The sequence below is a fragment of the Sus scrofa genome, chromosome 15 (genome assembly GCF_054392235.1).
Source record: "Sus scrofa isolate SSC_HxYL_T2T_F1_AM1 chromosome 15, Sscrofa_HxYL_maternal_Yorkshire_Landrace_v2.0, whole genome shotgun sequence".
Lineage (NCBI taxonomy): Eukaryota > Metazoa > Chordata > Mammalia > Artiodactyla > Suidae > Sus > Sus scrofa.
The window spans coordinates 14190527-14218254 of NC_139397.1; the positions used below are offsets into that span (position 1 = coordinate 14190527).

General features: G+C 43.3%; 1 protein-coding gene and 1 long non-coding RNA gene across 5 annotated transcripts in view; one reads left to right on the forward strand and one right to left on the reverse strand.

Annotated features, from left to right (window-relative positions):
- Positions 1-12101, reverse strand: part of LOC146395727 (uncharacterized) — a 31187-nt gene extending 19086 nt beyond the window's left edge. The window contains exon 1 of the long non-coding RNA XR_014829041.1: positions 11678-12101. This is a non-coding gene — a long non-coding RNA (uncharacterized LOC146395727). The remainder of the gene's footprint in view (positions 1-11677) is intronic.
- The window catches only part of CACNB4 (calcium voltage-gated channel auxiliary subunit beta 4), a 277391-nt gene continuing 260611 nt past the window's right edge, over positions 10949-27728 (forward strand). For 2 of the 4 annotated variants that reach the window (XM_084998219.1, XM_084998225.1), the window contains exons 1-2: positions 10949-11504; positions 12005-12088. In XM_084998219.1, coding sequence (XP_084854345.1) covers positions 11445-11504; positions 12005-12088 — 144 coding nt within the window. In that variant the 5' untranslated portion in view covers positions 10949-11444. 4 annotated transcript variants of the gene reach the window in all.

Sequence of the window (27728 nt, forward strand, 5' to 3'; positions counted from 1 at the left end):
CAACAACAAGATATGGGGATTAAGTAAAAAGCAAAATATAGCGGTCCTGACAAACTGGCTATCTCCACTTCTGAGTTCCATACTTATGTGTTTATACTGGTTGTGAACCACTGGTATAGATTCACTCAGGTTCTCTTCCAGCTTTGAATCTCTATAAGCTTGTGTTCTTCACTGGGGACAGAAATGTAGGAAAACTAGTGTTTGAATATTATGTGGAATTTAATTAACATCACTCAGCACCTTAATTTGAACTTTTAGAAGAATACTTCCTTCCAACGTTATAGAAAGAACTGGCATTATTTATGACAAAAATGGCAGAATGAAGGTGATGGATAGAAGTGATCAGATTTTATAACTCTCTAGTAAGTGATCCTTCAGGTGAGGGTTGTATTGTTGTTTTGTAGTTCTTACTCTCCCCCTTTCCTGGAAGAGGATGGTACCTATCTGCCCATGCTCTTGATATCTGGAGTAGTGTGTCTGCATTCAGTGATTTTGGTATTGGTTGCATGTCATCATTGGCCAGTGAGATATGAGCAAATGCAACAAATGCCCATGTCTAAGCAGAGCATAAATAAGCATCATGAAGTTTCTGTAGCTCTCTGGTTTCTACCCTCTTCAGAGCTACTTTGTCTCAGATTGGGGCTGCTTCTTTTATTCTGGACCTGGGAATAGGAAGATAAGAGGAACAGAGCAACTGCCTCGACCAGAACCATGGTGTTGTAATCCACTAAGATTTTAGGGTTTTTACCAAGGCAAAGATGACAAATACACCTAATAAAAGAAATACAGGGAGTTCCCATCGTGGCGCAGTGGTTAACGAATCCGACTAGGAACCATGAGGTTGCGGGTTCGGTCCCTGCCCTTGGCTCAGTGGGTTAACGATCCGGCGTTGCCGTGAGCTGTGGTGTAGGTTGCAGACGTGGCTCGGATCCCTCGTTGCTGTGGCTCTGGCGTTGGCCGGTGGCTACAGCTCTGATTCGACCCCTAGCCTGGGAACCTCCATATGCCGCGGGAGCGGCCCAAAGAAATAGCAAAAAGACAAAAAACAAAAAAAAAAAAAAAAGGAAAGAAATAACAGCATTTTTAGCAACATGGATGGACTTAGAAATTATGCTAAGCGAAGTCATTCAGACAATGAGACACCAACATCAAATGCTATCACTTACATGTGGAATCTGAAAAAAAAAAAAAAGAAATATAGAGTAAAAATTGAAAATTAGCTAATTTAATGAATATAATTCCTCATTTATAAGATGTGTGTGAGTCATCTTCACAGTAATTCAAACTTAAATTTAAAAAATTTACTTCTATTACCATCTGAATTATTTGTACTTTTAAAAATTGTACCCAGAGAATAGCATTTTCACTGGGTTTTATAGCATGTGAGGGTTTTTTTGGGGGGTGGGGGGGTTAGAAAGTGGACATTTTTTCTAATTTCTGAAACTATAATAATCTTTAGTATAGGAACCTCCTTATGCCATGGGCGAGGCCAAAAAAAAAAAAAAAAAAGTAAAAGCTTAATTACACAAACCTATAAGTGCAATTGCACATACACGTCAGTGCTGTGATTTTATATGCTTCTAGCTTAAAAACACAGACAGTATTCTCAGCTGCATGGACCCTAGACAAAATGTGTTTTGATTTGATTTTTAAATATGAAACCACTGTCATCTTATGTCTGAGTTCTGTGAGTTCTGCAAATCATTTTTGTTCAACAGCGCCTCAGACAGAATTTTGACTGTAGGAGGCACTTGGCAAAATGTATTTATTAAGTGACAGAATAAAGTTTGTTAAGAGTATGAGTTCCTGGAGTTCCTGTCATGGCGCAGTGGTTAACAAATCCGACTAGGAACCATGAGGTTTCGGGTTCGATCCCTGCCCTTGCTCAGTGGGTTAAGGATCTGGCGCCGTGAGCTGTGGTGTAGGTCGAAGACGTGGCTCGGATCCCGTGTTGCTGTGGCTCTGGCGTAGGCCAGTGGCTGCAGCTCCGATTTGACCCCTAGCCTAGGAACCTCCATATGCCGTGGGAGTGGCCCTAGAAAAGGCAAAAAGACAACAACAACAAAAAGTAGGAGTTCCCGTCATGGCTCAGTGGAAACGAATCTGACTAGCATCCGTGAAGACGCAGGTTTGATCCCTGGCCTTGCTCAGTGGGTTAAGGATCCGGCATTGCCATGAGCTTTGGCGTAGGTCGCTTGGACTCCGTGTTGCTGTGGCTCTGGCACAGGCCGGCGGCTGCAGCTCCGATTCGACCCCTAGCCTGGGAATCTCCATATGCCGCGGGAGCGACCCAAGAAATGGCAAAAAGACCAAAAAATAAATAAATAAAAAAATAAAAATTAAAAAAAAATTTAAAAAGTGAAGAGGTACAAGAGAAACAACGGGAGTTTCTGTCATGGCTCAGCAGAAACGAATCTGACTAGCATCAAGACGCAGGTTTGATCCCTGGCCTTGCTCAGTGGGTTAAGGATCCGGTGTTGCCATCAGCTGTGGTGTAGGTCAGAGACGTGGCTCCTATCTGGCCTTGCTGTGCTATAGGCTGGCAACTACAGCTCCAATTCGACCTCTAGCCTTGAAAACTCCATATACCGCAGATGCGGCCCTAAAAAGACAAAAAAACCAAAAAAGTTTATTAAGAGTATTTGCAGCTGACGAAGTGATTCGGTAGCATTCAGTGTTTCAGGAAGTGTAATAGCGGTCACTTGAGTGAGTTGTTCTCTTGAGCTCAGATTCCTGATTTGCTAAATGTGGGGTTTATTCTAGATGGTTGCGAAGTTCCCTTCCACCTATAAAATTTTAGAATTTTTAAAAATAAAATGTTTTTAGGATAATTTTAGATTTACAGAAAAATTGTGAAGATTATACACAGGGTTCCACACCTAGTTTTGCCCATTATAAACATCTCCCCCTTATGGTACGTCTGTTCCCACTAACACCAATATCAATACATTGTCATGAACCGAAGCCCAAACGAGATTCAGATTACCGTAGTTTTTACCTCCTGCCCTTTTTCTTTTCCAGATCTCATCCCAGAGAACACATGCCGTCTAGTCATCATGCCCCCTTAGGCTTCTCTGGGCTGTGATAGTTCCCCAGACGTTCCTTGTTTTTGATGACCTTGACAGTTTTGAGGAGTGCTGGTCGTATATTTTATAAACTGACCCTCCGTGGAGATTTGTGTGACATTTCCCTCATGCTTAGACTGGGGATATGGGTTTAGGAGAAGGACCCGAAGGTAAAGGGCCTTTCTCCTCGTATGATGTCGATGATGTTTTATTATCCTGATCACTGTCGATGATGGTCTCAAACACCTGGCTGGGGTGCTGCTGCTCGTTTCTCCACACTCCCTTCCCAGCTGCACTCTTCGGAAGGAAGTCGCCATGTGCACCCCACACTTAGGAGGGGGACGATCCTTAACTGTGTTTCCCTTCTTGAAGCGTGGGTTCTCTAACCAGTAATTTGGAATTCTTCCACATGGGAGTTTTGTCTCTTCCATTTATTTATGTATTCAGTCATTTATTTTTAATCACTATGAGCTCATGGATATTTATTTTATGCTTTAGGATATATTCCAATACTGCTTTATTTTATTGCTCAAATTGTTCCAGCTTTGGCCATTGGAATTCTTTCAGTTTGCTCCTATATCCCTTTGACCTACCCCACAGTTTTTTGGTTTTTTTGTGTTTTTTTTTTTTTTAGTACTTCTTTACTTTCTGGCACTATAAGTTGCTCCAGGCTTATCTTACTTGTTTCCTATACCACTCCTAGAATTAGCCATTTCTTCAAGGTGCCCTTTGATTAGAGGTTATTCTTAGAAACCAAGATCTGGGTCCCAGATGTATTTGTTGTTACTGAGATGTAGTTATTTCTAGATCCTCAACTGAGGGCTAGAAAATACGTGTGTGTATACTAACCTGTATATAAACACAGATCTATAAACATTTCTATAGGTAACCATCTGAATCTATATCAGGCTACACTTTAGTTCATGCCAATCTCTCTGACTTGAATCCATTCCCACATGGATCCGCATAGCCTTTTCCCTTTGTTCATCTGTAGAAAAGCTGACTCCCAATATCTGCCATCTATTTAAGTTGTTCACTTTCAGTGTGTAGGGACTTCAGAATTGTTAATCTGTGCCCCTCAGGAAACTACTTTGTCACCTGCAGTACAGTGTTTATGCACAGTCCCTTTTGCCTTTAGTCCTACAGACTCCACTCATTTCCAAAGTTACTTAGGTCAGCACCTTTCCCCATGCCCTTCAGTGAAGTTATTTCATGTATTTGCAATAAAAATACATTTTTCACATTCTGCATCCATTCTTGGACTCTCCCAACTTCCTAAATAATTTTAAAAATATTTGCACACGTTAAGATTCATTCTTTGTGTCATAAAGTCTGTAGATTTTAACAGATGCATGGTATCAAATGTACACCATTGCAGTATTATACAGAGAAGTCCCACCACCCTGAAAGAGTCCTCTGCTTCACCTATTCAACCCACCCCCTCTTGAACCACTGACCTATTTACTATCTTACTGCTTGACTTTTTCTAGAATTTCATATAAATGTAATCATTTATGTAGCTACAAATGTAGCCTCAGACTGGCTTCTTTCACTTAGCAATATGCATTTAGGGTTTATCCATGCCTTTTTACCACTTGTTAGCTCATTCTTTTTATCACTAAACTGTTTGACTTACCACATTAAAAAAATCAATTGAAGGACAATTTGGTTGCTTCCAGTTTGGGGCAATTATGAATAAAACTGCTATAGGAGTTCCCGTGGTGGCGCAGTGGTTAACAAATCCGACTAGGAACCATGAGGTTGCGGGTTCGGTCCCTGCCCTTGCTCAGTGGGTTAACGATCCGGCGTTGCCGTGAGCTGTGGTGTAGGTTGCAGACTCGGCTCGGATCCTGCGTTGCTGTGGCTCTGGCGTAGGCCGGTGGCTACAGCTCTGATTCAACCCCTAGCCTGGGAACCTCCATACGCCGTGGGAGCGGCCCAAGAAAAGGCAAAAAAAGACAAAAAAAAAACTGCTATAAACATTTGCATTGCTGGCTTTTGTGTGGACATAAGTTTTCTTTCTTTTTTTTTTTTTTTTTGTCTTTTTGTCTTTTTTTGTTGTTGTTGTTGTTGCTATTTCTTGGGCCGCTCCCACGGCATATGGAGGTTCCCAGGCTAGGGGTTGAATCGGAGCTGTAGCCACCAGCCTACGCCAGAGCCACAGCAACATGGGATCCAAGCCGCGTCTGCAACCTACACCACAGCTCACGGCAACGCCGGATCGTTAACCCACTGAGCAAGGGCAGGGACCGAACCCGCAACCTCATGGTTCCTAGTCGGATTCGTTAACCACTGCGCCACGACGGGTACTCCTGGACATAAGTTTTCAAATCGATTTTATAAATACCTATAAGTATGATTGCTGCATTGTATGGTAAGACTATGTTTAACACATTAAAAAACTGACAAACTGTTTTCCAAAGTGGCTGTACCATTTAGCATTCTCATCATTAATGAGAAAGAATTCCTATTGTTCCTGGAGTTCCCGTCACGTGGCTCAGTGCAAATGAATCTGACTAGTATCCATGAGGACAAAGGTTTGATACCCGGCCTTGCTCAGTGGGTTAAGAATCCAGCGTTGCAGTGAGCTGTGGTGTAGGGCAGCAGCTGCAGCTCTGATTTGACCCCTAGCCTGGGAACCTCCATATGCCACAGGTATGGCCCTAAAAAAAAAAAAAAAAAAAAAAATCCTGTTGTTCCTAATCCTAGCAATTGGTATTGCCTGTTTAAAAAAAAAAAATTAGCCATTCTGGCAGGTGTGTAGTGAATTGTATTATCATTTCAATTTGCATTTCCCCATTGACAAATGATGTTGTGTATCTATTCATATGCTTATTTGCTATCATCTGTGGTAGTCTGTTCAAAGCTTTTGTCCATTTACTACTAATTGGGTTTTAGTTTTCTTGCTGAGCTTTGAGAGTTTTTGTATGTTTTGTATGTTTTGTTTACAAGCTCTTCATCAGATTTGCCCCTTGCAAATATATTCTTCTGATCTGTGACTTTTTTTTTTTTTTGTCTTTTTTAAAAGGCCATACCCACAGCATATGGAGGTTCCCAGGATAGGGGCTGCTGGCCTATGCCACAGCCACAGCAATGTGGGATCCGAGCTGCATCTGTGACCTACACCACAGCTCACGGCAACGCCGGATCCTTAACCCACTGAGCAAGGCCAGGGATCAAACCTGCAACCTCATGGTTACTAGGCGGGTTTGTTAACCACCGAGCCACTATGGGAGCTCCAGATCTGTGACTTCTTATTACATTCTAGTAACAGAGCCCTTCACAAGGCAGTTTTAAATTTTAATAAAGCCAGACATATCGATTTTTAATTTAAAAACTTTTAAAATTATAGTTGATTTACAGTGTTTCTTCAATTTCTGAATTTACGCTTTTTTTTTTGTTGTTTGTTTGTTTGTTTGGCTTTTTTAGGGCTGCGCTGGTGGCATGTGGAGGTTCCCAAGCTAGGGATCTAATCAGAGTTCCAGCAGCTCCCAGCCTTTGCCATGACCACAGCAATACAGGATCCAAGCCACATCTTTGACTTACACTACAGCTCATGGCAACGCTGGATCTTTAACCCACTGAGCCAGGGATCAAAGCCACAACCTCATGGTTCATAGTTGGATTCATTTCTGCTGTGCCATAGCGGGAATTTCTGATTTTTTACTTTCTTGAATCACATTTTTGGTAGTGGTGTATCTAAAGCCACATTGCTAAACCCAAGGTTGTGTAGATATTCTATTTTTTTTCTCCTAGAAGTTTTATAGTTCTTCAGTTTACACTTAGATCTATGATCTATTTTGAGTTAACTTTTTTTTGGTCACACCTGCAGCAAGTGAAAGTTCCTGGACCAAGGATCAAACCAGCGCTATAGTAGAAACCTGAGCCACAGACAGCTGTGACAATGCCAGATCCTTAGCCCACTGTGCCACTTGGGAACTACTATTGAGTTAGCTTTTTATAAAGTCTGAAGATTTTTCAAAATAATAGCTTTGAGATAATTCACATACTCTACCATTCATCCATTTAAAATGTACAATTCAGTGCTTTATAATATATTCAAAGGTCTGTGCAACTATCACTAAGCAGTTTATTAACATTTTCTTTGCCTCAGAACGAAGCCATGTACACTTAGCTATCACCTCAATATCCCTCCAGCCTTCCCAGCCCTAAGCAACCACGGATCTGTTCTTAGTCTCTATGTATTTCCTTATTCTGGGCATTTCATGTAAATGGAATCAATTAATATATGATCTTTTGTGACTGATTTCTTTACTTAGCTTAATATTTTCCAGGCTTATCCATATTTTAGCATTTATCAGTACTTTTTTTTTTCTCCACAAGAGAACTTCAGTATTTAAGTCTTTTTATAGCCAAATAATATTCCATTGTATAGAGACACCACATTTTGTTTATCCACTCATCAGTTGATAGACATTTGATCTGTTTTTACTTTTTGGCTGTTATGAATAATGCTGCTGTAAGCCTTCTTGTATAAGTTTTCCATGGACATAGCTTTGTTTATCTTGGGTATATATACTCAGGAGTACAACTGCTGGGTCATATGGTAACTTTACGTTTAACCACTTGAGTAGTTGCCAAACTATTTTTCAAAATGGCTGCACCATTTTACATTCCTACCTGCAGTGTGTTATGTTTCCAACTTCATATTGGTGGCAACACTTATCTGAAATTGTCATCATAGTTATCTAGTATTGCATGGTTTTGACCTGCATTCCTCTAATGACTAAAAGTGTCAAGCATTTTTTCATGTGCTTTTGGCCATTTGTATAGCTTCTTCGGAGACATGTCTGTTCAGATTCTTTGCCTATTTTTAAATTGTGTTGTCTTTATATTACTGAGTTGCAAGAGTTCTTATCAGATAAGAACTAATATATGATTTGCAAATACTTTCTCACATTCTGTGGGTTGTCATTTCACTTTCTAGATCGTGCCCTTTGAAGTTCAAATGTTTTTAATTTTGGTGAAGTCCAGTTTACTTTTTTTCTTTTGTTGTTTATGCTTTTGTGCGTCATATCTAAGAATCCACTGCCAAATCCAAGGTCATAAAGATCTACCTTTACGTTTTCTTCTAATAGTTTTATATTTTTACATAAAACTCTTTAATCTTGGTCTTTGGTCCTTTTAGAGTTTTTTTGTTCGTTTTTGTCTTTTTAGGGCTGCACCTGCGACATTTGGAAGTTCCCAGGCTAGGGGTGGAATCAGAGCTGTAGCTGCTGGCCACAGCTACAGCCACAGGCACATCTATGCAGGATCCAAGCTGCGTCTTCTCCCACCGCCACAGCTCACACAACACTGGATCCTTAACCCACTGAGTGAGGCCAGGGATCTGGGTTTGTTATCCCTGAGCTACAATGGGAATTCCTAGAGTTCATTTTTGTATGTGGTATAAGGCAAGGGTCTTACTTCATTCATTTAGCTCTGGTTCTAGAGGCAGGGACAATAGTGTATCTCTCTCAGGGACATCCTCACTTTAGGAGCTGAGCACCTGGTAGGGAGGGGAACAATCTTCTGACTTGTCTCTCCATGAGCAGTCAGCGCCCAGTACTCTCAGTGGCACTGTGTCCAAGGTAGAGCTCCCATCTCCCAAAGGGGGGCTTGGCTGAAGTAGGGAACCCCCACCTCTCCAATGTATTTGCTGGGAACTTAGCCTCAACAACAGGTGGCTGCTGCAGGGTGATAAATAGCGATGTCCTGTCTCTCCCAGGAAAACAACCCTTCAGCTGGGGAGAGAGCAGAGAGGGGCTCTGTGTACCTAGCTGCGCCAAATGTAGAGTGAGTTTTCCTCTGGCTGAACTGGATGGAAGTGGTGGGGGGAGTAGGTCTTGGTTCAAATACAACAGGCTCGCTTTTCTTGCTGAGTTTTAGTACATTTTCTTGTATCAATGTTCCGTCATTCACTGCATACCCTTCGGGCCATTTCCAGAGATTAAAGAATCTTTTAGAAACTATTTTCACCAGTTGTGCCGTGAGGTCAGTGCAAAGAACTCCTCACTGCCATGCAGCTGTAGATTCTTATTTGATAAAGTTGGTAAGACTGGGCGGTGGGAAACCGGAAAATTCAAATCCTAGTGCCCACATAGTAATTCATACTATAAGTATGAAAATGGCTGAGAAATAAAAATGGGTTGAATTGATGGTAACTAAAGGCAGGGTGTTCTGTGTTGGCAAACACACCATTTCCCACACACTTCATGGAATATCTACTATATATGAGGGATAAGAATAGGAGACAAAGAGCTAAAAATCTATTTTAGAAATTAGATTTTTACAAAAAGAATAAACTAAGGCAGCCTGCACTAAGTGCCCAGAGAATAAATGTTCCAGGTTTTCAGGGGAACAAGAAACTCCCCAGCCCGGGAATGGTCATGGAGGATTTCTGCTGAGGGAGTGAGGCTGAGCAGGGCTTGGAGGAAGGATAGGATTCAGGCCCATGTGAGGGCTGGGGATAGGACATATTCCAGGGCAGAGGAGCAAAGTTGGATTGGATTTGGTATGTTTGAGCAATAATGAGTAGACTTGCCTGCTTGATGGAAGGCATGTTTAGAGAATCACGTTGTTGAAACGAGGTAGTGACCAGATAAGTAGGAGAGAGAAAGGGGCCTTGGTTGCTGCCCAGTGGAGTTTGAACCCTGTCTTATGGGCGGCTGAGAGCAATGAGGACTTTTTAGAGTGAGTTGGGCAAAGAGATTTTTAGGAAAATGGCTTTGCCTGTATGTAATGTGTAGATAGAATGGTGTGTGTGTGTGTGCGCGCTCTCACGTGTATGCAGTAGGGAGCCTGGAGGAAAGGAGACTAATTATTAGACTGTTATAAAGAAATAAAGGTCTGTATTAAGAGGAGGGAGTAGGAATGGAAAGGAAGTAGCTGGTGGGTGGTAAACATAATCAAGACCTCAACAAAGCCAAACAAGGCAAGAGTACTCCTCCCGGTGCAGTGGAAAAGAATCTGACTAGGAACAATGAGGTCGCGGGTTCAATCCCTGGCCTTGCTCAATAGGTTAAGGATGCGGTTTGCCATGAGCTGTGGTGTAGGTCACAGACGCGGCTCAGATCTGGCATTGCTGTGGCTGTGGTGTAGGCTGGCAGCTACAGCTCTGATTGTACCCCCTAGCCTGGGAAGCTCCATATGCCGCAGGTGCAGCCCTAAAAAGACAAAAAAATAAAATAAAAACACAAAACAAAACAAAACAACATGGAAGTTTCCACCAAAAAACCCCAAAAACTCCAAACTAGAATCCAAGGTGATATGGGTTGATTTAGCAATTTGAGATACTGTGCAAACTGTATTATTGATGGATTTCTTCTGCAGTAACTGTAAGTAGACTGGGTCTCTTTATTTTCAAATTTGCATATGTTTCTTTTCCCTCTCATTTTCAAATTCCTACTCTTCTCAGTTCACTTTTAATTTGACCTCAAATCAATCTTTAGTGTTTGCAATCAAGGGTTGCAACAACAGTAAAAGACGGTGTATGATTTCAAGGATGAGTTTCCTCCCTTGAAAACAGCTATCCGGGTAGAAATGGGAGGCACGTGTCCAACTCTTGCTTTATAGCAGGTCTAACATGACCTTCAAAACTCCTTAGGGTATGCTGGTCTTTTGGGGGGCTGCATCTCATCAGACTCAGGCTGGCAGAGTCCCCTTCCGCTGCCTGGATGTGTAAGGCTCTGGGTTCTGAAGCTAGAGTTGACAAAACAATACACAAACACCAACAAAAACCAAACCACAAACAGCAGCAAAAACCCAACCACAAAACCCCATGCTTTACCACAGTGGGCTAACGAGTGAAGTCGCGGAAGGAAGGTTCTGCTCTTGCCCTTTTAAAATTCTAGTGCAGTGCGCGCGCGCGCGCGCACACACACACACACACACACACACACTGGTCGGCTCTTCCCACTCCCTGCCACACTGCACCACCGTCCCTCCCCAAGTCCTGATTCATGAACCGTGCCACCTTTGTCTCATTTTAAACTGTGCAGACTATTTTAATCCTCCCACCCCCATCCCAGATTTTCCCCTCCCTTCCTCCCCTGGAAAGCTCTGATGTAAGGCGCTCGCTAGGTGGGAGAGCGCTTCTCCCGGTCGGCTCCGGTAGGCAAGATCCCGAGAAGCCCCCTCCGCGGAACCTCTGTCTGCGGGGCCGCTGCCCGGGACCCGGCTGCGGGCGCGGGGGAAGCGCCTTGGCCCCTTTAAGGTGTCACGCTCTCAGAAGTGCGGGCAGGGAGCCCGGGAACCGGCGCGGGTCCGGCAGTGGGCAAGGAAGTCCTGCGGTCCTCCCCTCCTCCAGCTTCCGAGCCTCACAGGGGGCCTGGCTGCCCTCCGCCCATCGCGCCAGGGTCGGCCATGCGGCTGTGAACCATGTCCTCCTCTTATGCCAAGAACGGGACCGCGGACGGGCAGCGCTCCCCCACCTCGCAGGTACCGCCCCCTCCTCCCCCTCCTCCGCTGCCCGGGAGCGCCCCGCCTTCGCGCCGGGCGCGCTGGGCCCCCAGTCCTGGGAGTCGGCGGCCTCTCTCACCTACCCTTACACCGAGTCCCTTTCTCCTCCCGCTCCTTCTCTTTCTCCTCCTCGTCTTCCTCCTCCTTCTCACCTCGTCGGGTCTCTGCGCTCCTGCTCCGGAGCCCGTAGCCTTCCTTAGCCCATGCCGGAGACTCGGACCCCGCACCCTGAGAGTCTTTGTTAATGGATGTGGTGGGTGCTCGTGGGCTCCTCTTCTTGGGCATCTTTTCAGTCGTCGAGGCTTGGAGTGGGCGGGTGGGGGTGGGGGTTGTATCTAGGGACTGTGGAGGAGACTGGGGTGCGGGCTCTGGGGGATCCTGGAGAGCTGGTCCGGAGGCATACTCTGTCCAGGGGTGGTCTCCCGGCTCCATACTGCCATCCTCACCGGCTTCTCTCTGGCCCCGTGTGTCGAGTCCAGGTGGCCCGAGGCACCACGACCCGGAGGAGCAGGTTGAAAAGATCCGATGGCAGCACCACTTCGACCAGCTTCATTCTCAGACAGGTAGGAGGCGGGCGCGGGGAGGAGGCAGGAGAGCAGGTTGGGCGGTACGCCGAGCGCGCGGTGCTGAGTCCGGGAGCCGAGCGCAGCCCCCACGTGCAGCAGCGGCGGATGGCTTCTCCCCGCGCTCTTTTCCGGACCCCGCAGGGCGCTCGGGCTGGTCCTTCTTCTCTCTTGGCCCCCGGCTCCCAAGTCTTCGGGTCTTGGAAAGTTAGTTTGTTCTTGTAGACGCAGGCCGGAGGGGATCACGTTTAGGTCGAATACGTTCAATTTAAGGCTGGAAGTATTCTTTTTGCACCTTCGATGCGTGGGGAAACGTCTTTAAGTCGTGTAATTTGACTTTGAGGGACCAGAGCCCTTAGGGCCGGACAACTACTTTGATTTGGCTGAGAGAGATTTCTTCTCTTTCGCCCTATTTTGAGCACTCTCCTTTGTCATCTGCGAGCTCTGGTCAAAAGAAAGACACTCTGAGCAGAAAGTTTGGTCTCACTTTGTGACCTGCTCCCTGATTCTCTCAGGGAAAGCTGGATCTGGTTTAAATGGGAATGAGCGAAGGCCAGCACTTAGTTTCTGAGGGCTGAGTGGTACTACACTTAGTGGTTGTTTTCTTAGTGGTTGTTTTCTCCTTCATGGTTCTAGTGTGCATTGAGTGTGCTCAAGATCGCTGGTTCCGCTGAATGCGAAGGTGCCTTTCACCTTGACAAAGGAAACTGGTCCTTAATTTTGTACTGTTCATGTGCTGAGAAAACAAAAACCCACCCCTACATAGATGCGGGATGCTAGAGAGATCATGCAAAAGGGAATCACCTTGATCTCTCTTTAGAACAGAAACTGTCGAGGTGTGAGTTCCTGGTACCCTAGGAGGATTTGGTCATTGCACCAAGACACTTTTATCCCAAGGCTCCATTTGGGCTGCTGGAGTGACCTTGAGAAGTTCTTTTCCTCGCGGTCACTCAGATCATTGTGTAATGTGTTTAACCTGTGATGGTAGCTGCAATGTTTCAGATTTAGTGATTATCCTCAGTTTAAACAGAGCATCCATGACAATGGACATTACACTCAAAATTGCACTCAAACTCTCCAAAAAAGTCCGTAAGGCCTATTTACATAATATTTATTATGCACATATTCATTTTCTGCAGAAACAGAAAATATTATTACTACCCTTTAATAGAGTACTAAGCATGTGCATTATTAAATATATTTTTAGATTATGAATTCATTCAAAAAGTGTATTCTGTCCCTTTCATGGTGCTTGGATTATTTATGTATTTAATCAAGCAGACCCATTTTATCATCTTAAAAAAATGAGTTATGTGGCTAAGATCTTGTTAATATTGTAGGTGCCTATTTTTGGTAGTGTTGTATTGCAAATTCTTACAAATTCTAATTATACAGTAGTGTATTCATGAGCCATTTGACTAAAACTTTTGAGTTCATCTACACCGTTACTTGACTAATATTTTGTTCTTCCAAGCACAAACAATCAGTATTCTTTGTAATATTCTTATTCTTTCCTCAATGTAAATGAGAGAGATAATGCATGTACAGCTTCTTGTTAAATGTGCTACATGTTGGCTTAAAAATGCAAGTAGTATTCCATGCTAAATATTTTTGGGAGTAATTTAAACCAATGCAGATTTTTGGAACAAATATATTTGATAAGTCTGAAACTAGGATTTGTTGGTTTAATAAGATGATATAATTTAAATTCAGAAGTTAACTGTAATGTATTATATACACAGTCTTACTAATTTTTCTGCATGAAAATAATACATAATTTTTGTGAGCAGAGTTCAGTGAGTACCTTTATATGATCTTGTTTAAATATCGTAATACAGATTCCTATAATAGCTACAATAAAATAACTGAGGGATTTTAATTTCTTTGACAAGAGATGGAAAATTATTCCAAATGGAACTTTAACAGTGTATTTTGAAATAAATTGAACAGTTTTCACCCAAATGCCAAATGTTTTTTTTTGAAAAAGCGCAGCAACTGTTTATGTTAGAGACTCATTATTTGCAGAATGACCAGTGATTTAATGTTTTTGAATTCTTGATATCTTTCGCAGTCTTTGTGATGCCTTTGCACATGAAGAAGAGAGTGGGGATACCAATGAAACTAGTGCTGCTCATTTCTCTGCCATTTCATGTACGAAGATATGGAGGGAAAGCTTTCACTTCTTTAAAAAAAAAATAGGGATGTGGTAAATGTTGAATCAGATGAGTAAATCCAGGCTGGTGGTGAAGAATAGAAGACAGTCAGCAAGCTCGTCTAATAAAGCAGGTTTATTCTTTGAGCTGGTAGAAAATTTCAGTGTTCGTGTGTATTTGCATGAGCAGACTGAGACAGAGAACCTGCCTCTCTCCTGAGGCCCTCATGAAGCCCCTCAGGCATCTTTGACCTTGTTTCCTGGTCTGGAGATTGCTGCCCTCCACAGTTTAAGGGGGCTGGAGGTTCTGGAATGAATTCAGGGAGCAACTAAATGATTTCTTTGAGAAAAGGTGAGACGATTAAGTATTTTGTCACTGAGAGGAGAATGTACTAGGCTGACCCAGTAAAGATCTCCTGAATGTACACAAAGACATTCTTTGGAAATGGGGCAGACTGTTCTCAGTCTTCACTCAGGATAAAATTCAGGAACTGGTTACAATTAGAAAGGAATGATGCGGAGTTACCGTCGTGGCTCAGCAGTTAATGAACCCAACTAGCATCCATGAGGACACGAGTTCAATCCCTGGCCTTGCTCAGTGGGTTAGGGATCCAGCATTGCCATGAGCTGTGGTTGTAGGTCTGCAGATACAGCTCAGATACCACATTGCTATGGCCCTGGCATAGGCTGACCCCAAGCCTGGGAACCTCCATATGTCATGGGTGCGGCCCTAAAAAGACAAAAAGACAAAAAAAAAAAAAAAAAAAAGGAATGACACTTTACGACAAAACTTTCCTAAGGATGTTGATTTAATTGCAATGGCTTTCCAAGTAAGGCTATAGAATTTTCTCCCAAGAGATCACTTTGGACAGGCTGTGTATGAATGGATTATTTATTCATGTTTTAAAATTTTTCTTTTAGAAACACTTACTAAACCTTTGCTCTGTGCTTAGCACTGCACTAGATACTGTGGAATAGGAATGGAAAGGTGAATGAGACAGAGCCCCTGTACCTGAAGGATTTTCTGACCTAGTTATGGAGACATAGATGTCCACAGGTAATGCAGTGAGATGGAGCACAGCCCAAGGGTGTGTGCAAATGCCCATATGTGCTGAGTATGTGAAATACCCACAGGTAATGCAGCACATGCAGTTTGTATGGTGGAATGCTCCAGATTGCTCTCGCCCAGTTTTCTCCCCACTGGGGTTCTAAAGGAAATTTGGTCAGAGTGGAATCAATTTGTTGACCTCGCCTTGTTAAGTCTGCCCTTTTGAGACCTTCAGAGTCTTATAGGGCCTGGCACCTCCCAGCTTCTAGCATCATCTTAAGCCTCCATCTCTTAACTTTGGACAGAGATCTTGAAGAATATTCATTTGTTTTTGGCTTTTTTTTTGTTTGTTTGTTTGTTTTTTTGTCTTTTTTGCTATTTCTTGGGCCACTGCCGAGGCATATGGAGGTTCCCAGGCTAGGGGTCGAATCGGAGCTGTAGCCACCAGCCTACACCAGAGCCACAGCAACTCGGGATCCGAGCCACGTCTGCAACCTACACCACAGCTCACGGCAACACCGGATCCTTAACCCACTGAGCGAGGGCAGGGATCGAACCCGCAACCTCATGGTTCCTAGTCGGATTCGTTAACTACTGCGCCACGACGGAAACTCCCAAGAATATTCATTTGAATGAATAAGAGGGTGGATGGAGGAGTAGCTTGGTATATTTTAGGCATTAGATTCTGCTCCAGTATTAAACTCTTTGTTTAAAGGGGAGAAATTGCCTCTTAACCTCCCCAAAATGTAGTGACTTAAAGCAACATTTAAAAAAATTCCTGTTTATGGAAAAAACACATTTCTTTGTGTGATGTTAGCTGGTTGCTGGGGAGGCTGAAAGGTCTAAAATAGCCTCACACCTGTGGTTGGTGATTGGTGCTGGCTGAGAACTCAAGCAGAGCTTTTGTTAGAGCACCCGCTTTTCCTCCACCTGGGCCTCTCTCTCATCATGGTTGCTTAAGCTTCCTCACAACATGGTGGCTAGGTTTCAAGCAGGGGTGTTCCAAGAAGTAAAGGCTGAAGCTACAAACTTCATAAGACATGGTATCAAAAGGTACCTACATTCACTTCTGTTGCAGTCTCTACGTTAAAACAAATCAAAGGGACAGCACAGTTTCAAAGGGAGGGGAAGTAGATGCTATCTTTTGATGGGGGTGCTGCTAGGTCACCTTAACAAAGAAGCTCATAGGATAGAAGATACTGTTACAGCCATCTTTGGAACCATTTACCTTAGAGCAAGGTGTCTTCTGCTTCTTTACATAAGCTAATCAGATGACTGTTACAAAAACTCAATGAATGCTGTATGTAGAGATCTAAAACACATTCAGATGCTAAGTTGACACTATAATAAAACAAGCTGGCAAAAATATTCTTTAGGTTCTAATTTGAGCACTGGTTATAGACATTTCTCTGATGAAATGCAGATTCTTCAACAGAAGGTATATGCATTTTGCATAGCTCTAAGAATAATCATATGCTTGGAGTTATGCCTATATGCATAACATATCCATAAGCTTAGAATCACAGAATTTTAGAACAGGAGGAGATTGTGAAGAGAAAGTACTTTAATTTCCCACTTTTAGATGAATGAAACACAGACTCAAGGATAAAAAGGCCTTACCAAGGTTGCACCAATAGATAGTGGCAAAACTGAGGCAGGAGACCCCAACTCAGATTCTCCAGTTTATCCACCACAACACACTTCATCTCTGAATAGCCAAGCCAGGCATACAAACACGCATAGCGGTGGACACATAAAAGGACATATGGAGCTTATTCCTCTTAGGTCCTAGAACCATTCCTAGTTTATATGGTGACTGTGAAGAGCAAACCAACCACTGGAGAATCTGGAGCCTGTATTTTTCCTAGTTATATCATGGGACGGGATTTTTGTTTGCATGGTTCATGGAGGTTTTTTCCTGTGTACTTACTAGTCTTTGTATTAGCCAACCTAACCAGGGGAACAAAACTACTTGAGTTTCAGAGCTGACGGACTTGAATGTAGAGACATGACTAGACAGGGAGAGTTTAGAAGCTAAATCTAGAGGTTAGCAACAGTAGGAAGCTACCATCACCTCTAGGCTAGAAGGATAAGGGGAGGAAACTGCTATTGGAACCCAGGGGTCACGGTCACCTGGTACATGCCAGAACCTCTGGGGTGCTATTTGTAGGAACAAGAAACACAGAGGAAATGCAGCCTCGGCCAAAGAAGCCACTTGAGGGGTTCTCTTGTGGTGCAAGGGGTTAAGGATATGGCATTGTCACTGCAATGGCTTGGGTCAGTCCCTGGCCTGGGAATTTTCATATGCCATGGGTGCAGCCAAAAAATAAAAAAAAAAATAAAAATAAAGCCACTGAGGTGGAGGGACTACTCTGGCTTCATCCTCTCTTCTGCTCCTCAACCGACCCTGACCCTGGCTAAGCCTAGTGGGGTGCCAGCTGAGAAACAGCCTGCAGGCCTTGGCCCTCCCGAGACAGAAGCAGAGCAGAGAAAGAACAGGGTGAATATGAGGAAAACAGGCCAGGACTGGCACAGCCGTTATTGTTTTAGCAGCATGGACGATAATAACGAATCATTTTTATCAGTAAAATTGGAAGTTTTTACTTGCTGGGCAAGTAGACCATCCTTCCTAAATGTTATACTCCAGTGTCAATGAAAAGTTTACGCCTGTTTCTTTTGTGAACTTTACCTAGAATGCATCTTCTGAAATTGAGAACTGATTGAGCAAAGAACTCTACCGCTTGTGCTTTGTTCTGACTCTTGGGCTGGAATAAATGGAACTGAATTTATGATGCCTCTGATTGAGAAATCTAATTACTAGGGCAACTAACCAGTTAAACAGTTGTTCTTGCTTCTCTGTTCTTGGCCCAGAGTTTCCTAAATCTCATTTTTGCAGAACTATTTTTCCTTCAGTATAAGTTGATAAGATTTTATTGAAGCTTACGTACATTCTGTTTCAAATTTTAATCCTTCTGGAAGATGATAGGATGCTGTGTGAAAATTTAAGCTGAAAATGATGTTGGCTTTGCTGAGGTCCTCTCCCTTTAATTACTCCACGTGCTGCTCTACGTCTGTGGATATCAAGGAGCAGAGACTGTTCCTTCATCAGGGGAACCAGCGAGGGCACAGCTGCAGAGAATGTAGTTTCATCAAACCACGGGGTACAGCTAGTTGTAGAAACCAGTGTCTTCTGCTCCTGGTGAGTCTCCTAACTCCGTGGGATTGGCTGGGCCTAGCAAATCTAGTTCTGACCCTTTTTTTCCTTGGCTGAGATTGTGGCATTGTCCAAGCTCATCATTGTCCTCCAAGTTTGGCCCTTTCTTGGTCTCATTTCTTTTTTTGTTTTGTTTTGTTTTTTTGTTTTTTGCTTTTTAGGGCCACACCTGTGGCACATGGAAGTTCCAAGGTTAGGGGTCCAGTGGAGCTATAGCCGCTGGCCTACGCCACAGCCACGGCAATACCAGATCCTTAATCTGCTGAGCAGGGCCAGGGATCAAACCCACACCCTCATGGTTATCAGACGGGTTCATAACCTGCTGAGCTGCAACGGGAACTCCATTTTTTGTTTTTTGTTTTTTGTTATTTTTGCCTTTTAGGGCTGCACACTTGGCATATGGAAGTTCCCAGGCTAGGGGTAAGAATCAAAGCTGCAGCTGCCAACCTGCACCACAGCCAAGGCAACTTCAGGTCGTTTCTTGGTCTCATTTCTGCAGCTCAGAAGAAAGCATGAGCCCTGACTAGGCTGAGTGGGTGTGCACCTGACTCAGGTTCACTGAGAAACTCAGAAAGTGTCCACAGACCTGTGGGGAGCAGGCGTGCTGGCCCCATTCCAAATGCGGCCTCTTCAGTGCTTTGGAGAGGGATGCTTTCTAGAATAGTGCGGCCCTCGATGCCTGCCCCCAACAGGAGTGTGTGTGTGAGAGGGCGGTGGGGGGAGAGAGAGAGGAGCACCAGTCTGAGCCCTTGGCTGGTGGAGGCAGAGCCCCTGGACATGCCCACTACGTCCTTTGAGCCCACAGCACTATACCAGTTATTTCCTCCGTAGGGGTGTGCAGAGCACCTCCTTAACTTCGTCAATCACATGTTCTCTTGATCACATAGGTTCCTGATTAGAATCTATCAAATTGGTAAGTCTCAAGAAGAACTAGGCTCTTATCCTCAAAGAACCCCCATAAAACCACATCCTTTTTTTTTTTTCTTTTTTGGCTGCCCTGCAGCATATGGAGTTCCAGGGCCAGGGGTCAGATCTGAGCCGTAGTTTGGACCTAAGCAGAAATTGTGGCAATGCCAGATCCTTAACTCACTATGCTGTGCCTCCCAGCACTCCTAAGACACCGCTGATCCCGTTGCACCACAGCAGGAATTCCTTTAAAACCAGATTCTGATCGAAGCAGCAGGTATGGTCCTGCCTTCACACATTTACCTGCCCTCCTTCTTCCTGAGCCAGGAACATTCTAGAGGTAGAATACAGGGCTCTTCCTTCTAGACGAGCCTAAGTTATGAACTTGACAACAGAGCAGAGCATCGGAATTTTACATGGATTTAACCATGTGAACTGGGGCAGGGAGAGGGGGTAGGTCTAGAACTAGAAGCCTAAATTAATGTAGAGGCTAAATTATAGATTCCATTTCAAGGGAATAGTTTTATTGCTTTCAAGTAACAATAATGACAAGCTGTGTGCTTCAGCAGCCTGCATTCGAAATAGAGAAGGCTGATGAATTACCAACACCTGGCTTGAATAGAGACAGTGCTTTGAAATTCCTTGAAAATGGTTCTCATTTTAACTAGAAAAACATGCCCCTCTGTCAACTTTCCTGCTTCCTTGAATATATCCTTTGTTATTACACACAAACAGAGCAGAGATAATTACTTGAATACGAAGGTATGACGTTCAGTGTTGTACTTCATGTACCTACTGAGAGTATTAGATGGGGCTGTGAAACATGAGGGACATCTACTGAGTCTTTCTGATCATTTCACTGTAATCATTTGGATGACAAACTGTGCCTGTTTTATTTCTCATTTTATGTTCTTTTCTGTTGGTGGAGATATCTTTCTCCAGGGCTGCAATTTAAATGCTGGGGCAGTAGTCTTTGTTTTGAGAGGAAATATTTTGTAAACAAACTTCAGAAGAATCTGCATTTTTTTTCCTGGTTGTCAGAATTGCTAGAGATGGTAAACTTTGGTAGTCTTCACTCTAGTATATTATTTTTTTAACTCTTTAGGATTCTTTTTTTTTTTTCCCTTTTTTTTGCAGGAAAGACCATCAGTAATGGAATTCATGTAGATGAGTTTATCGTACAGTCCTGTCCCACTTCCTTTTTCAGTGGCCCAGTGCTCAGGTTAACATCTCAAATGCTGATTATGTTTCCAAATCAATCAAGTGGGTAAAAATCCTCACTGTTAGGGTAGGAATGCTTTTTAGTCACAGATTGCCTGTTTGACATGTGTGTGGTGTGTGTGTGTGTGAGAGAGAAAGAGCGAGAAAGGAGAAAGTCCTTCTTTCAGGAATTCTCAGGCTGAATTCTCTTATCAGAATTAGATTATCACTGTAATCTAATTTTAGAATATATCCATCACCCCCAAAAGAAACCTTGTACCCATTACCTGTCATTCCTCAACCTCCTTCGCACTCATTCCCAGCCCTAGGCAACAACCAGTCTATTCTCTCTGTTCCTAGATTTGCCTATTCTGGACATTTCATTCCTGAATACATTCATGTGATTGGAATCATACGATAACATGTGATCTTTTGTGACTGATTTTGAATTTTTTTGGAAACATATTGTGTACACCAGCCTGAAGGTTTCCAGTTGTAACCTCAGGTCTAAATGCGCAAATGTTGACCTGTGTGTGGAAAAGGACTTGCCTTTTCTTAAGCCTAGTCCCAGACATCATTTCTTTTTCTTTTACATTTTTAAAAGAGTAAGGTATAGTTAATTTACAATGTTGTGCCAATTTCTGCTGTAAGCAAAGTGACCCAGTTATATATATGCATGTGTGTATATGTGTGTTTGTGTGTGTATATGTAACACATACACACATATACATACACACACATTCCTTTCCTTATAGTATCTTCCAGCATAGTCTCTCCAAAGAGATTGGACATAGTCCAGACAGCGTTTCAAGTTGTGATGTTGAATAGGGTGGATCATATTTGTATTTATTTTGGAACTTCAGCCTCAGGTCATATAGCTGAATTTTGAGGGGAGGGGCAAAACCATTTGACCTTCATGGCAGTCAAATCCCTGACCTTGGCCTCCTTGTCATCAGGATTCAACAAAACTGACTGAATCTCCTCTGTCCAAGGCATTTATGTAACAGGATGAGACGGACAGGATTAAAGAAAAGAGTCTGAGCAACATAAGTGGTCCTTGCCATCATTTTCAATAATTTTTAGAATTGTAGAAATATCTTACAATTCAAAATACTTCTTTTATTTTATCTAGATGTTCATCATAACTCCACTTTGGTAATTATATTTCCTCCTTGAGAGAGGCAATTAAGGAGAAAGCAGAGTGCTTGAGTCCCAAGCTAAGTACAATATTTATGGGATGATTGGGTGTATAAAACTACTTTCTGTGTGGCAGGTGCTGCTCAATTATATTTGAGCACTTCCCTGGGGGACAAAAGTCAATTATCAACACAGTCGTGTGGGAGAGAAATAGGTCAGCTGCAAACATTCTCTGCTAATTTCAGAAAGCTTGAGGGGTGATTTTGTTTGAGGAATTTTTTTTTTTATTCTTTTGGTCTTGCTGTTGTACAGAGACCTTCTGGTAGGGGAGGCTCAGTTTTTCATTTGGTTGTCTTCTTCAGTTACTTTACTATGAATATTCCTTTTGGTAAAATGAAAATTAAACCAAATGTTATCTGTTAAGAATGATGTCAAATCGACATTGTAAGAGTTATGTCTACCATAGTTTTATTATTATTACTCTTACTATTTCTGCTATATTAGTAGATAATCAGGGTTCAGAGTCACCTGGTAAAATGCAAATTTCATATTTCCAGGTATTTTGTTGAACTAATATTTCTATACAGGAAGAGTAAAAAGTGTCAGGTGCACACACACAAAAAAAAGGGCATTGATGCTTTTTTTTAAAAGTTGTGTTTATTTTTTATTGTGTAAAAATGTACATAACATAAATTTTGCTGTTTTTAACCATTTAAAATGCATAATTCAGCCACCCTAAGTGCATTCACTGGTGTCAGTTTTAAAATGATTGTGGCAGGTTATTTAAAAAATGCAGACCAGGCAAAACTTAAATATATCTTACTTCAAAATACACTAAAAATGTCCACCATTGTCCAGGCCTCCAGACACAAAGGTGGCCTTGTTAAAAGCAACAACAACAGGAAACAGGCCCTGGACTGTGTCACCTCGCCGAGAGGCCTGAAGTTGAGCGGAATAAGAAGGCCGTGGACATCCAGCTGACCTCCAGGCTGGGTGTGTGGAGTTGGGGTGGGAATAGGTTGGGGCCCCGCCTCAGGACACCTGTTTTCTTCTTCCCCGGTCGGAGACGTGAACAGTTTCTAGATGATTTGGGTTAACGAGCAGCCTATTTTTAGGTCTGAACATTCCCAGGAGTCTTAAGGGGCCTTAGTCCTTCATCTGCCTGCAGATAAGCTCATTTCACCCTGGTACCCAGGCCCAGCTCAACACAGCGACATGATCCCAAGGAAGACCCCAGACTCCCTGGGTGTGTTTGTCCTTCACACCCGTGTCCTCCCCTTTCTCCTGACACACCCACCCCTGTTATGGCACACGCACCCAGACCAGGACTCCATCCCAGCTTTCTTCCCCCGCCCCTCAGTCAGGCCATTCCTCCTCTTTGAGGAAGGTCTCAGTGTTTTCACTTGATGACCTTTCCATCTGTCAAGCCGCTTGGAACCTTCTCCTTCATGGAGCTCTGAGAAACAGCTCCAGGTCTCCTTCTCTGGCACTCCCTGACAGTCTGTATTGACTGTTCCTTGTTAAATCCTCCTTTGTGTAACCTGGAGGTCCCCGCGCCCCATCAGCCTGTGGATCCATGTGGACCTTGTCACTGATGTTATCATGTGGGACCAGAAGGAGGAGCAGTTTGGAGAGGAAGTTGTAATGTAGAGACATTAACCATTTCCATTTTGCCTGTTCACCTTTCCTACCTGCAGACATTGGACTACAACAGCTTGCCTCCTAATAGCCTGCCCATTATTTCTGAGTCCAGCAGGAGCCCACAACTCTGTCACTTGTTGCCCTCTGCTGCCACAAGCCTTTGAATGAGATTCCTCCTGGTACACTTGCCCTGCTTTGTCTGTGAGGATACAGCTTCCTTCTAAGATGCTGCTTCTCAGGCCACATCTCGAAGATGACAAACAACCGGACATATACTTCTGCCTCTCTGGACAAGCTGTGTTCAGACTTCCTCCAGTATGGGTCACATTCTGACCCCTGGTCCCTCCACGGGCACTTCCTGTGCCTGCATCTCACACGTTCTCTTGTAAAGCCAGGTTCTGTGCTTTCAGCTGCATCACTCTCTGTAGGGTTAACTGGGAAACAGATGACATCATTATGCCTTTGCCCTGCCCCACAACTGTACACAAACACTTTTTTTTTTTTGCATTTTGCAGCATATGGAAGTTCCCAGGCTAGGGGTCAAATCAGAGCTGTAACTGCTAGCCTACACCCAGCCATAACAATGCCAGATCCGAGCTGCATCTGCAACCTATACCAAAGCTCACAGCAGTGATGGATCCCTGGATCTCTGACCCACTGAGCGAGACCAGGTATTGAACCTGAATCCTCATGGATACCAGTCAGATTCGCTTCTGCTGAGGCACAACGGGAATTCCCACAAATACTTGCTCTAAGGGGGACTCTGTCACCCATGCATACGTGTTGACCTGAACACATTGATGTACACAGAGACAAACTTTGAGTCATCTGTTAATCTCATCTCTAGTATACTCATAATAATTTACGTATTTTTTCTTCATTTTCATTTTATGAATTTGAATGGGGACATGGAAGAGAATAAAGAAGAGGAAAGAGGAAGGGAGTGCTGGGGGCTGAAGCGCCTTGGGAGTCAGTGCAGGCCTGGGTAGGGTGTCAGAATGGAGACTTTGGGACAGAAGGAGGGCACTAGGTGCCTGAAGAGAAAAGCATTAGCTGATGCAAGATGGTTTTGGAAAGAGAAGTGATTGAGGATCACTCCTGGTCTATTTCAAACTCTTGTTCTGGAGCTGTATCTGTTGGGAATCTTCGAGTTGCAAATGAACAGAAACAACAGAATTAGCTAAGGCAAAATATGGAATTATTGACTTAGGCCAGTGAAACATTCAAGGGTGCGTCTGGCTAGTTTCAAGTATGGCTCGTTCCAGAATTTATGACTTTATCATGGCTTCTGTTCCCTTTCTCTGCAGTTCTTTGAATACTACATGTTCTTTTGTGCTCAGTTCTGCGTGCTGGCTCAGGCTTGGGTTTGGCATCTCACAGGGGCAGCAATGGGCATAGTGGCTCAGGGACCCTCATTCTTACCATAGTCTTTTATGGTAGTTCAGCAGAAAGGAAAAGGAGGTTTTGTTTGTTTGTTTTCAGAAGGACTATCCTCCCTCTGAAACACAGCACACATGCACTTCTTGAATCTTACTCTCCTGAAATGGCTTGTGAACCAGCCCCGTGGCTGAGGGACAGCCTAAAGCCAGTGGTTGGCCGCTCCTGGAGATGAGATTGGGGTCAGCCCCACTAAGGCTGAAAAAGGGGAGAACCAGTGCCCTAAGGGAATTTGGGAGCAAGTGGAGGGCAAGATGGATGTCACAGAAGCAGTGAGACATCTACTCAAGGAAAGACTCCAAGGTGAACCCAGGCAAGAGGGTGGAGAGTTCTTCCTTCTTTTTTCTTCTGCCGCATGTTTCATCCACTCTATGAGTTAAATAGGAGTTTTTAAAAATTTTGCGTGTTTTTAAAAATGCATATAAATGGACCATCACAACTATTTTTCAGTGTACAGTTCAATGATGTACATTCACATTGTTGTGTTACCATGACCACCCTCCATCCTAACTATAAGTTTTTTTTTTTAGGGCCGCACCTACAGCATGTGGAGGATCCTGGGCTGGGGGTAGTATCTGAGCTATAGCTGCTGGCCTACGCCACAGCCACAGCAATGCAGGATCTGAGCTGCGTCTGCAACCTACACCCCAGCTCACAGCAACGCTGGATCCTAACCCACTGAGTGAGGCCAGGGGTTGAACCCGCAACCTCATGGTTCCTAGTCAGATTCATTTCTGCTGTGCCACAACAGGAATTCCTAACTATAATTTTGTAGGGAGTCTACAAAATTGTACCATTGTTTCTTAATGAGAAAATACATATCAAATTTTGAATTACTGACTAAACAGTGAATTTATGGGACATCAGCCAACAGGAGTGACTTCCTGAATTAATATTTCTCAGGGCCTTTGTTTTCCTGTCTGCAGAGTGGGTGTTTGAGTGCAGTGGACTAGGTGACCTATGAGAGTTCCTTCAAGCTCTAGTATTATAGAGCTTCATGGCTATGTCTACAGATGTGTGTGGTCAATTCATACATCTTGGTAGAAAACATTATATTCTGTGAATTTTGCAGAAAACCTGTGACACTTAGCTGCTTAGATGAACTCAAAAACTGTAGTTCCTGCTGTGGTGCAGTGGAAATGAATCCAACTAGGAACCATGAGGTGTGGGTTTGATCCCTGGCCTCACTCAGTAGGTTAAGGATCTGGCGTTGCTGTGAGCTGTGGTGTAGGTCACAGACACCGCTGGGATCCTGTGTTGCTGTGACTGGCGTAGGCCGGCAGCTGCAGCCCAATTCAATCTCTAGCCTGGGAATCTCCATATGCTGCAAGTGAGGCCCTTAAAAAAAAAAAAAAAAAAGAAAAAGCCAAAAATAAAAAACACATAGGGTCATTCAATAGCAACTATTATTGAGAGTATTAGATGAAGACATTCTTTTTAGAATGTTGCAAAGAGAGGATATGGAAAGGTTTACAAGAAGAAAGAATTTTGGAGAGAGCTGGAATTTATAACTCTTCCAGGCATAGGCATATAGCCTGAAAGGATATGCAACGAACAGAGTGGGTTGTCAAGAATGAAATATTTGTGAAATGTAGTGAGATGGTTCTCAGATGTGCTTTCTGGAAGCTATTAAGAGGAAGTCAGCTAGGGAGTAGTGTAGCTCCTGCTATGCACATTACAGCCCCCAGGAAGAGCAAGTAGCTAATGGGGCTTTAAATCTATAATAAAGAATAACAAAAGTTGCCATATGGAGACTTTACTGACAGTGAATGGAACCACAAGATTGATTCTTATCATTTGAAAACTGCATTAGGAGCTTTCAATACTGAATTTCCTGCTTATCTTGGTTTCATAGGGGCATGATATTTAGCTTTTGTAGTTCAGCATCGCTCCCCATATGCTGATAAGTGAGGCAGAAATTTCTGTTTTTAAATGACATTAACTACTTAATAAGTAGACCCTGGTGGATATTTTTTATGGAACTTTATGTGTTCAGGTTGCCTGGGTAAGGGGTACCCTGGTTATTTTCCTTCTCATCTCTCTTCCAGTCAGTGGCACATGCTCCTTATTTATTGTTTAAAAATATGTTTGTATTCTGTCTCGTTCTGGCATCGACTTAAGTTAGCTTGCATGATATCACAATTGAAGAAGATGAACTAAGGAGAAAATAAGACTGGGACAGCCTGCCAATGACATCTGAGTCGCTTGCTAGTTGGGGGCCTCTAGTTTGACTCTGAACTTTTAAGGACCTACCCTAAAGGAAAGCAAAGTCATTTATAGGTTTTACAATGTCCAAGGGTAAAATTAAACTGGTTTAGGAAGAGCACAAATACTTCCCACTCTGAGACCCGAGGAGTTTATTCCCTGTTCTTACAGAGTTTAGACTGTGTAAGATAGTAAATTAAACCCTGATGTGACACCTTAGCATGATTCTGGAGTTTTTTTTTTTTTAATAATAATAATACTCTTCACTGTATAGATAATGTCCCTCATCGTGTTGTAATACAGTTCAAGAAAAGTAATTATATGGGAGCCATTGCTGTATTATCTACAGATGTGATTCTCAACCTCGGCTGTGTATTAGAATCATCAGGGAAGTATCTAAAAATCCCCATGACAGGCCATACTCCGACCTTATTAAATCAGGATTTCTGGGGCTAGGATTCAGGCATCAGTATTTTTCAAATCTCCTCAGCTGGTGGATGTAGCTCTCTGGTCTCATGCAATCCAGGTAAGGTTTTAGAGCAGCTGGTTTCAACCAGGAAGTATTAATCAGGATAGGTTAGGTAATGCTGCAGTAATAAAACTTCCCACAAACAACAACAGCTCCAACAACAAAGGCTGATTTTGCACTGACACTGGCTATCTCCTGGGTCAGCCAAGGGCTTGCTTGTCCTTGTTCTGG